At 42.5% G+C, this 12,020-nt stretch overlaps 1 protein-coding gene across 1 annotated transcript in view; it reads right to left on the bottom strand.

Moving 5' to 3' along the window:
• Positions 1 to 12,020, bottom strand: part of dctd (dCMP deaminase) — a 60,144-nt gene that overhangs the window by 29,507 nt on the left and 18,617 nt on the right. Inside the window, exon 3 of the mRNA XM_048595306.1 lies at positions 1,957 to 2,053. Within this exon, the coding sequence (XP_048451263.1) occupies positions 1,957 to 2,053 (97 nt within the window). The remainder of the gene's footprint in view (positions 1 to 1,956; positions 2,054 to 12,020) is intronic.

Below are 12,020 nucleotides of genomic sequence, written 5' to 3'. Positions count from 1 at the left end.
CTCTTGTTGAGTTTTCCAATTAGCAAGCTCACGATTTTCCTGATGCTGAAAGCAGTGCATATGGTTTAAGGGATATTATAGGTGAAGATACGATGACATTGTTTTTTTTTTGAAATTACAGCCCAGAAATAAAAGGCAATCATCAATAAGAAATTCGGGAGAAAATTTTTTACCCAGAAAGAGGTTAGAATATGGAACTTGCCACCACTAGGAACTAATGAGGAGAACAGCAGAGATGTATTTCAGGAGAAACTAGCTATGTACAAAGATAGAAAGGGAAAGAAGGATATGTTGCTTGGGCTGGATCAGTAGGGGTGGAAAAAAGGTTCACGTGGAGCATGAACAGTGGATAGGACCTTGAGCAAAACTGTTTCTTTCTGTGGTGTAAGTAGTATGTAGCATAACAGATAGTTAGCTCAGTGGGCTCAATGGCTGGTTTGTGATGTAGAGTGAAGCCAAGGGCATGGGTTCAATTCCTGCGCTGAGGTTATCATGAGGGTGTGATAACCCTGAACCCTTTCTCAAGTTGTAATTTTTTAAAAAATCATTGCCTTTACCTTCAGTTGGCTGTCTCTAATGTCCTCTGGTTCTTAGGGACTATAGAGACTTTATCTTTACCTAGTATACCCAGATGCATTCTAGCCAGAAATGCAAACAGAAAGCACAAATACAGATTCAAAGTAGGCACCACAAATGTTTAGTTCAAACAGAATAGTGATGCCAAAAGGAATTAGTGTAGAAAGAAGAATAAAAGGAAAGCAACATCAATACTAGGATGAGGAACCTGTGTGCAGTTCCAAAGCAAAGGAAAAGCAGCAAAAATACAATATCATACTTGAACTGATGCAGAAAGATAGATTTATGGAGAATGCATTTAGAGTAAATTAAATCCAGTTGGTGTAGGATAGTTTTACTACATGTCAAAGAAGGGGACAACAGGGATCAGAGGGATCTCGTCACTAACAGTCCCCATTAACAACTATTCACCCTCCCAGCCTGATTGTTAGCAACTCCTTTGTCTGCCCAACTGTCTTTCTCTCTCTTTGGGCTCTATCCTATTGTTTACTCCCTACCCCACCCACCTCCCTATTTTCTGCATATAAACTGACGTTTTCCCAGCCACCATCAGTTCTGAGGAAGGGTCACCGGACCCGAAAAGTTAACTCTGTTTTCTCCTCCACAGATGCTGCCAGACCTGCTGAGCTTTTCCAGCAACTTTGTTTTTGTGTCAGAGATCAGAGGGATCTTTTCACAAATGGGCCAAAGACAAAGTTTAGTGCCTCCTTCAGTAGGCGCTAAAGCCTGCGCCTTTCTCATTGGGAGCTGTGATCTATGCGGGCATTCCTCACTGCTCATGTCATTGCAAGTATATAGGCAAAAAAAAACAGAAGCTGCAGAAAGCTCCACGAAGAATTAATTTACAGCATCTCAAGCACTTGGAAATTGTAGGTTGGTGACGTAAACTTAGCAGGCTAATAGAAACCAGGTCAAAGAGATCATCTGATAAATCCTCACAGACATTTTAAAAGGACATGATTGTTTGGCCTAGAGTGCAGTGCCTCAAGCCAGTTAGTGAATTCACTGATTTATCTTGTGGTCTCAGAGGATCTGGCATCATGGGGAGTTGGCAACTGGGGAGGGCGGTGGTGGCGGGGGGGGGGGTATAACAAATGGACACTGAACAGTAGCTGAACCAGGTGATCAGCCTTACACATTGCGAGTCAGCATTCATGAAATACACATCACATCATCAAAATCACTAACCACAACCCAGTCTGTGTTTTTGTGACTGTATTAAACCTGCCAGTTGACTTAATTCAAGAAAAGGCTCTATATTATATTAGCACAGTGAAGCATTATTCCTGCAGACTGTTTCCCTTTGACTTGGTTCTAAAAGCATCTGGAGGATTTAGATTACAATATTGCATCCCATGCAAATTTAACTCCTCTACATACCTGCATTCCACACCAGCCATGTCCAACATTAGCTTCGAGGCCTTCATTTCTGGCATGTCATGGTACTTATCTGACATGTAAGTAACTTTCTTTATGCCTGCAGACAAAAGAGAAAGCAAAAACACATTCAAATGAGCAGAAGCCTGAATTAAGGCAGAGAAGATTAGGGAATATTTAGCCGAGATGTTCAATATAATGAGGGGCTTTAGTGAAACTGTTTCCACTGACAGGAGGGATAATAATCGGAGGTGGATGGATAAACTTATTATAATTTGCAAAAGAAATGAGGAAGAACGTTAAGAATTTATTTCACAATTGCAACTTGTGATGATCTGAAATGGCAACAGAGGCATAGTCAGTATAAGTTTCAAAAGGGAATTGGACAGCTATTTTAAGTGGAAAATACTGCAGGGATATGGGGAAAGAACACAGGAACAGGACTAACTGGATACTTCTATTAAACAGCCAGCACAGACAGCATGCATCAACCCATCTCCCTTTCTGCATGTACGATGCTGTAAACTACTGGGTTAAGTGTTCAAAATATACTGCGTGCTTTTTTGTATAAAATATATCTGAACAATGACAACATACTTGCTACAATGAAAACAAAAAATGCTGGAAATCACAGCGGGTTAGGCAGCATCCTTGGAAAGAGAGACAGCAAGCTAACGTTGAGTCTAGGTGACTCTTCATCTTGGTGCTTGCTCTCTTATTCTTTCCACGAATGCTGCCTGATCTGCTGTGATTTTCAGTATTTTTTGTTTTCAGTACAGATTCCAGCATAGGCAGTAATTTGCTCCACACTTGTCACAATATCTGGTTTGAATATCTCAGTGGTCTTAACAAACTGTTAAACAATCCATCAGGACCCACAGTACCAATCATGAAGTAGCCCAGGAAAAACAGGGATGGCAATGCCATTTCAGGAAGTGACCATATGTTTTAATAGAGTTGGCCAAATAAGCACTGCACCACATACACAGCCTACTGTAATGAATTAAATAGATAATAAAACTGCTAGAAATACTCAGTCAGCATTTGGAAGAGAAAAATGGGTTAACATTTAGGCAGAATGCTTTGATCAGCTGAACATTTCAGATACTCAGCATTCAGTTTCTTCCATTTAGAGGATACATTGTGCACTCAGATTTGTACTGGTTTACAGCATTCACAGCTCCCTTTAAATTATGCATCATCAAGTCAGAATTATGTCCTTTTCAAGTAAATGCTCTAGTTGTCCATTTGCAACTTATTCAGTTTTTTTTTAAATAAAGAGAAGCTAAAAATTGCTATGATAGAAATCAGATAACCCTAGTTACCAAAGCAACAGAAAGACTTGAAATTATTGTAGCTCATTGCACTGGATGGACAATTAATTGACATGTGCGGTGACTTCTACACTGAGGGCAAATGTTGCCTTATCCAGCAAGGAAGTAGTTAATCTGCTCTCCTATCTCTGAAATTACCTTCAGGCCTACAACCCTCAGAGGTCTTCATGTGTTGACATCTTGTGGATGCCCAAATGTAACTCCTCTGCTAATGCCAAACACGCTTTCAGCTGCTTAGGCTAAAGTTTTGAAAATGCCTCCCTAAACGCCTCTTATACTCTTTTCTCCTTTAAGACGTTCCCTAAAACCTAACTCTTGTACCGACGTGCCCTAATATCTCCTTGTGTGGTTCAACATCACATTCAGTTTGATAATGATCCTGTGACATTTTACTATCTTAAAAGGTGCCAAATAAATGTAATTTGTTGTTGCAGCTATCAGCAAGACACTCCCTGGACTTGAAGATTGACGGTGGGTTGGTAGCATCCGTGTAAGATTGCACAAACTGGAAGGCAGGTCTTCAGTTCAACTGGAAGTACAAGCTTTTGATAAAAAAATCTGCCCTTCAGTTCTGCACTGAAATGCCAGTGTGGATTCTGTGCTCCTGTATTTGAATATGAATATGAATTTGAATATCCTTTATTGTCACTTGTACTCCAGTACAGGAGGACATAGATCATAGAATCTCCTACAGTGTGGAAACAGGCCATTCGGCCCAACATGTCCACGCTGACCTTCGGAACATCCCACACAGACCTATCCCCCTATGACCCACCTAATCTACACATTCCTGAACACTACGGGCAATTTAGCATGGCCAATCCACCTAACCTGCACATCTTTGGACTGTGGGAGGAAACCGGAGCACCCAGAGGAAACCCACGCAGACACTGGGAAAACGTGCAAACTCCACACAGCCAGTCGCCTGAAGGTGGAATTGAACCCAGGTCTGTGAGGCAGCAGTGCTAACCAATGAGCCACCGTGTCGTCCCAAAGTACAGTGAAGTTTTTACAATGGTAGCCTTTTAAAAGTGCCATCTTAGGTACAAATGCCTAGGTATAAATCCTACAGAGTAAAAGTTATTCTACAAAAGAGAATTAAAAGGAAAGCAGTAGCATTATTTAGTATCTAAGAATAAGGTAGAAATTATGTAGTTATAACATTGTGAAAAGGATTTACATTCAAGTTCAGTAAAGAATTCCAAACAGCAGCAGTTCAGCATGTGGCGCCTGACCCAAGTCCACCAACTGTCCCACATCACTCCAGCCTCCAGTCCACTCCCCACTGGCACTCAGCAGCAACAAAGTAAGTCGCACTGTGCCGGGATTCGCTTCACCTCGTGCCGCTCTGGGACTCGGGATTCCCCTGCTATCGGACCGCCCGTTGCTCTGGGACTCGGCCTGGCCCATGTTCACTCTGCTGTTGTCGTTCCGGGATTGAGTCTATGACTCGGTCCATTCTGCTGCTGCTGCGGGGCGTGGCCCGTACGCTCAGCTCCTGCCCGGTCTCCGGTCATGATTCAATTCCCTTTTGGGGGCGGGGAGTGGTGAAGACAGAAATACTGCAAGGAGGACAAAGAGGAGAATAAAAAAAGGAAAAGAAACTGGCGAGTAGAGGAGCTCCGACTGGAACATCTTACCCTGCTACCATCTTGGGTCAGTCATCTGAACTGAAAAAACAGAATGTGCTCCTTATTTAACCAAGCTAATTTAATAGGGCACATTTTGAAAACTAACCGCAGCTCAGTTCCCTCAGAAGTAATGGCTGAAACAGCAGAACAGACCCGGTCTAGACATTACTACATGAAGTTTTCAACAGATGACATCTCACTTGCTTATTCAAGTGCAATATTAATACATATCCTTGGGCTTAACAAGGCTACAAAGAAACAGTTTAAAGGGAAGTACTGTCATCTGTAGCCAATGATTCCAATTTGACAATGGGAGATTGAGAGATCAGCATCTGATCAGAAGCTACATAAAGCAGCACATCAGAGCCACTTAATCAAGAAGCTCCAAAAGATGTGCAATATCTATGAGTGAATAACGCTTGACTAGTTTTAGGGGAGGGTGGGGTGAAAAGGGTACTCTAGGATAATCTGATAAATAGATTTTAATCAGATTGCAATACATGTTGCTGAACATAATCTCTCACACCCAGTCCCCAGGCCCTCCACCACTTCCTCCAAACCCAGAGCAACGGTTGCGGTTTCAATTTGAAATTATTAAAGGATCAAAGTGCTAGCAGCTTCTAAAAAGTGATCTTGATTTGTCAATACTGCCCAAAGCTCATCACTCACTTGAACAGCAGTGTTAATGATTTATGAGGTCCATAAGACAAGCAAAATAACTCCTTTAAATCATCCAGCACCATCTCAGCGATAATCTATTCATGTTAACTTTTTGATGTTGGGCTGCAAAGCAAAAATTCTTTTGACAGATGGCTTAAACCAGCTGCTTTTGGTTTCACAGAGGGCAGTGATTTTTTTTTTATTCATTCATGGGATGTGCGTGGCGCTGGCTGGGCCAGCATTTCTTGCCCATCCCTAGTGGTCCTTGAGAAGGCGATGGTGAGCTGCCTTCTTGAACCGCTGCAGTCCACCTGCTGTAGGTTAGCCCACAATGCCCTTAGGGAGGGAATTCCAGGATTTTGACCAAGCAGTGAAGAAATGACAATACATTTTCAAGTCAGGATGGTGAATGGCTTGGAGAGAAGTTTGCAGGTGGTGGTGCTCCCATGTTATCTGCTGCCCTTGCATGCTTCCTCTACGAGGAAAGCATTCTTTATTTCATTAATGACCAGTAAAGAAAGCTCAGACTTCAAATTACAATTTCCAGAGTGTGTAAATAATTACTGTACAAAACAGGAATTCGCTCATTTTGTATTGAAAGCCATTACTCTGGTCATTGTTTCACATGTAAAGAATGAACAGGAAGAGCTCCCACATTTGTACTATGTATTTTCCATGCACTGAATGAAGACTTAAATTTTCTGAAGAAGGGTCCAGACCCGAAACGTCAGCTTTCCTGCTCCTCTGATGCTGCCTGGCCTGCTGTGTTCATCCAGCTCTACACCTTGTTATCTCAAACTCCAGCATCGGCAGTTCCTCCTATCTCTAAATGGCTTATCTGGAATGCAGCCTTCAACATAAAGAGCATAAGTACAATTCTGTACATTGGTGAGCTGCTTGCAAACCTCCTGCTTCATTGCGTGACTATACTATGACTTTAAGTGGTGTATTTGGTCCTGGTGCTTTTTTTTTGTGAAGGAAGGTAGAGATAGAGGTACTGTACGAGCAGTGTGCTTCAAAGCCCATAAACAAAATGGATTGTGAAGCCTTGGGTTTTTTTTTTGTGAAAAAAAAATCAAAGCAACTTGAATGGGTGGGGTCAAGTTCCTTAGGAACCAGGATTTTTAGTTTTTCAGTAGCAGTTGCGGCTGGGATCTTGAAGCAGAATGTGAAAGCTCTTATTCCTCTCTCTCTGTTACAGCTAAAAGCTGGGGTTCTCCTGCTGCTGGATTTGCATCTGAGACAAATCTATTTTACTGAATTTGCCTTTGGCAAGGGTGTGTTACTGTATTAGAACACTTCCTATTTAGTAGTTAAATAATCTATTATTCTGTTAAGTTTTCCAATTCTTTCCTTTCTTGTATTTTTAACGATAGTGTATGCATAAAGTGCGTTTTACTTCAACACTGGTGTTTGACCAATCGAATTGCATCTGGAACACAATGCCTGAAACTTAACTTTTTCTTATTTTAAAGGCAAGGTCGAGGCTATCTTCTTCATATGTTTTCAGGGGTTTGGTCTGGTCCATAAGAAGTGTCTGTTGAAACGTTACATCAAACAGGCAACTTATATTGGACTGAGGACTCAAACCAGCTCCACTTACAATAGATGAAATCAGGCAAAGACAAATGCTTCACACTAAAAGGAACAGTTAGTGACTTCTGCAATGTATGCACTGATTTTGGATTTATCCAAAATTCTCCAGGTTCCAGAATTTTGCAGCAGATTGGAAGTCAGCAAATGTAGCTCCCCTATTCAATTGAGATAGCAAGTAAACAGAACTACACGCCTATGAGCCTGGAAATTGCTGGAATGATTAAGGAAGTATTAACACTGATAAAAAAAAAATCAGTGTCATTAAAATCAACCTTTTTTGTAGAAGGGAAACGGTTTGACAAGTTTTTTATATTAGTTTTTTTTTTGAGAATATAACCAGAGAGGTGATGACCTCATGGTATTATCATTAGATTATTAATCTAGAGATCCCAGGCAATATTCTTGGACCTGGATACGAATCCTGCCTCAGCAATTGTTTTTTTTTAAACCGGCTTAGATGAGAGTAATTTATTTAAATTTGCTGATGATTCAAAACTAGGTGCGAATGTCAGTTGTGAGGAGCACAGAAAAATGCTGCAAAGAGATATAAACATATTAGTGAGAAGACAAGGTAGGAGATGGAATAACATGGGAAAATTTGAGATTTTCATTTTGGTAGTAAGATTGAGCTGGTAAACCAAAACCTTGTTTGCCTGTTGTGCAAACATATGTGGACGGCATGACCAACTGTCAAAAAAAAGTTTAGGGAGTGTCCTGTCGAGCACCACAAAGGAATGGATTTCCCCATTTTTATGCTCTGTTATTTTGAGAGTGTTTCATGTTACATGGTCCATCATGGCTCACAACAACTTTGCTCACGCTATCTTATGCTCCTCACCTTATTCATTATGCAACTGTGCAGTAGTAGAGGTGAACTTCCACCTGCTGCCAGGACCTTCTGGCTTACAAGCCGCTGGTGCCATATTGAAAGCCCAGGTGTACAGCATTTCAGGTGCTGCAAGCCAGGAACTCACCTCACACACTGTTCTCCCAGGAAGCCAATATATCTCAGAAAGAGATACTCTCCAGATCGTGACCTGATGGACAGGGTTGTTAAGAGGAAGACCAACCTTTATCCAGCAAAGCCCAGAGGCGGCTAGGGTACTAAACACAGCTAGCCTGAGCACAGAGAGCAGCCTGGGTCACTGCTGTCTCCAGGGTCAGACAGGAATGCACAGCAGAACAGGAGAAAGGTCAAATGGTCTTTTGCACAGCACACAGAGGATGACCAACTTCACTACCACATGCAACACCTCCACTCAATGGCTCTCAAACACCTCGGCCACCACAAAGAAAAAAACCACCCTTCCTGACCTCTGGTCAAAAAGCACTGCAATCCAGAGAGGATGGCAGGCTCCAAGTACAAAGTGAGCAAGCACTCAGAAATGAAACTAAAAGCTAGAACATGCATCCCATGTAGGTGCATGAGGTGGCCGTGTCCTTATGCACAGTGACCTGGCAGAAGCGTGAAAGTCATCTCTGAGCTCCCGGACTGAAGTTCTGGAGTGGATTCCCAGTTGTCCAAGATCAGCCACCATTATTTACAGACGCCATTTCAGTAGACAAAGGATGGAGGAGGATTTTGTCCATGGAGCATTCATGGAACATGCCGGCAAAGGGACATTTAAGTGGAAGCCCAAAGAAGCAAGCAGCGAGCTGCACCCACCAGGTAATTGCTTTTTGTGTCAGGAATTGTCACCATCTTACCTTTTCGGGACAGGGAGGGAGAATTGTCAGCAACATAAAAATGAGGTAGGATTTTTTTCTTAATTTGTTTATGGGATGTGGACATCATTGGCTAGGCCAACAAGCTCCTTTCCCCCCCAGTGCTGCCTGGCTTGCTGTGTTCCTCCTGCCTCCTGTTTGTCTACCATATATCCCCTGTCCCTTAGTGCTCAGAAGATAGGCAAAAGTCAACCACATTGTTGCGGGACTGGGGTCACATGTAGGCCAGACTAGGTAAAGAAGCTAGATTTCCTTCCCTGAAGAACATCAATGAACCAGATGGGTTTTTAATGACAATGATTACATGGTCAACGTTAGACCAGCTTTTTAACTATGTAACTATGTCCACTAGTTTGAGACTCCCCACTAATGGAAACATGTTGTCAACATCTCCCATGCAATGCCCCCTCCCAATCACAATCTTGTGTGCTTCAACAAGGCCACCCCTCATTCTTCTAAAGTCTAATGAATAAAGAAAGGCCTAACCTGTTTATGGTTGTTCTTGATAGATTAACCTTTCCCTCCCAGGAATCAGACTTTTGAATCTCTTGTGAACATTCTATCTAAGGTGCAGCCTCACCAACACCCTGTAACACGAGTTCCCCGTTTTTAAAACTCTTCGCCTGGTGTGACATAAAAGCTCCATACTGAAAGAAAGATATACTTGTTTTGGAGACGTTATGGCGATGGTTCACTTGATGACTGCCTGGGATGAAAGGGCTGTCCTTTGATAAAGAGAATAAAATTGATTGTAAGAGATTATCAAATCAGAAGGAGCAGGCCATTTGGCTGATAATGTCTACTTCCCCATTCAATAAGATCATGCTTATTGAATTGTTGCCTCAACTCCACTTTCCTGCCTTTCTACTATAACTCTTAATTCCCTTGTTGATCAAAAAGCAGTTCAATGCAGCCTTGAATATTTTCAATGATCCAGTCTCCACCACCTTCTTTGCAACAGTACTTCAAAGGTTAATGACCAGAGACTATGTTCGTCTTCACCCCTCTGTCTTAAATGGGATACTCCTTACTGTGAAGTACTCTTTAGTTCTAGATTTCCACACTTAGAAAACACAAACCCAGCATATCATCAGGTCCCCACAGAATCTCATGTTTCAGTCAGATGACCTCATATTCTTTATACTAACTAAATTGGGCCTGTATTCTGAGGTTCAAGAGAACGAGTAGCAATCTCATTGGAAAAGAAGATTCAGAAGGGGCCCTCTTGAGAGGTTGTTACTCTGGATAGGGAGTCTAGAGCATGGGCATGGGTCTCCAAATAAAGTGCTGATCATTTAGAACTGAAGGAAGAGAAATTTCTTCCCACGAAGGGTTGATTGATTGATTGATTTACTGTCATGTGTACCAAAGTACAGTGAAAAACTTTGTTTACGAGCAGTACAGGCAGATCATAGTAAGCAAGGATGTACAGATCAAAAAGACTTAGTTTACATTGCACAAAGCATGCAATAGGTGAGAACAACGTTAGCAAGGTCAGCATTATTTGAGGCTAGAAAGTCCATTCACCAGTCTAATAACGGCTGGGAAGAAGCTGTTCTTGAACCTGCTCATGGGTGTGTTCAGGCTTCTGTATCTTTTGCCTGATGGGAGAGATTGTAGGTCATTACCAGGTGTGATGGGTGTTTAATGGCTTTCGCTGTCTTTCTGCGGCAGCGAGCCATGTAAATAGGGTCCACAAATGGAAGGTTGGCTTCCGTGACGGTCTGGGCTGTGCACACAACCTTCTGTAGTTGCTTATGGTCCTGGGGGGAGCAGTTGCCATACCAGGCCATTATGCGCCCAGACAGTATGCTTTCAATTGTGTATCTGAAGAAGTTGGTGACGGCCCTTACGAACATGCCAAATTTCCTGTGCTGTCTGAGGAAGAAGGGTCATTGTTGTGCCTTCTTGACCATCACATCTCTGTGGGAAGTCCAGGACAGGTCGTCAGTTATCGTCATGCCAAGGAGCTTGACAGTCTCCATCCTCTCAACCTAAGTTCCTTGGTGTAGATGGGGGCATGTTCTTCGTTCTTTCTAAAGTCAAAATTCTCTCCCCTGGATGATTGTGCATAGTTCACTGGTGAATAGATTTTTGGCTGAAACAGCTGAATTCTGGGTTTCTCAGGGAGATTTATTTTATTCATTCATGGGATGTGGGCATCGCTGGCGAGGCAGCATTTATTGCCCATCCTAAACTGAGGGCAGTTAAGTGTTAACCACATTGCCATGGGTCTGGAGACATATGTATGGCCAGGCCAGGTAAGGATGGCAGTTTCCTTCCCTAAAGGACATTAGTGAACCAGATGGGTTTTTATGACAATCGACTATGGATTCACGGTCATCATTAGATGATTAGTTCCAGCTATTTATTGAATTCAAATTCCACTATCTGCCGTGGCGGGAATCGAACCAGGTCCCCAAAACTTTATCTGGATCTCTGGGTTAACAGTCCAGCGACAATACCATTAGGCCATCGCCTCCCCTGGGAGATAAGAGATATGGGGAGAGGCCGGTGAAGTGAGGCTAAAGCAGAAGATCAGTCATGATCAGAACAGAGCATGCCTCAGTTTATTCAAAAAACAACACCTCTGCCACTTCAGTGTTGCACTGAGGTATTGTCCTAGATTTTGTGCTCTAAGGCTTAGGAATGAATTCAAAAGTGTGCAGCTGAGACAAGCTTCTCTGACAGCTTAATTCCACAGTACATTTAACAATCTGAGCTTTGTAACAGAAAGGTTCCAGGTTCATTCCCTAAAGAGTGTTAAGTTAGCTGAAGTCAGCTAGGTCAATTACAAGGGGGCTTTAAATAGCCCAGTCTCCCTCAGCAAGGTGAGGAGGAAGTGTGAGGAGAATGAGATGGATTCTTTAGCATGCACCTGAGAGTGTTGACAGATTTAACGTTTCATCTGAAAGACAACCCTGTCAGAGTCCAGCATTACTCCTTTAATATGTGAAGTGTCAGCCTAGATTTAGGCTCAAATGACTGGAGTGGGACTTGACCCAACAACCATCTAATCAGAGGTGAGAATGCTACAAATGAGCCAGAGATAACACAGATGGCTATCTATCCAGAGATAGTAGGAACTGCAGATGCTGGAGAATCCGAGACAACAAGGTGC

This window comes from Rhincodon typus, chromosome 3 (genome assembly GCF_021869965.1).
Source record: "Rhincodon typus isolate 14 chromosome 3, sRhiTyp1.1, whole genome shotgun sequence".
Taxonomy (NCBI): Eukaryota; Metazoa; Chordata; class Chondrichthyes; order Orectolobiformes; family Rhincodontidae; genus Rhincodon; species Rhincodon typus.
This window is presented reverse-complemented; position numbering and strand designations above follow the sequence as displayed.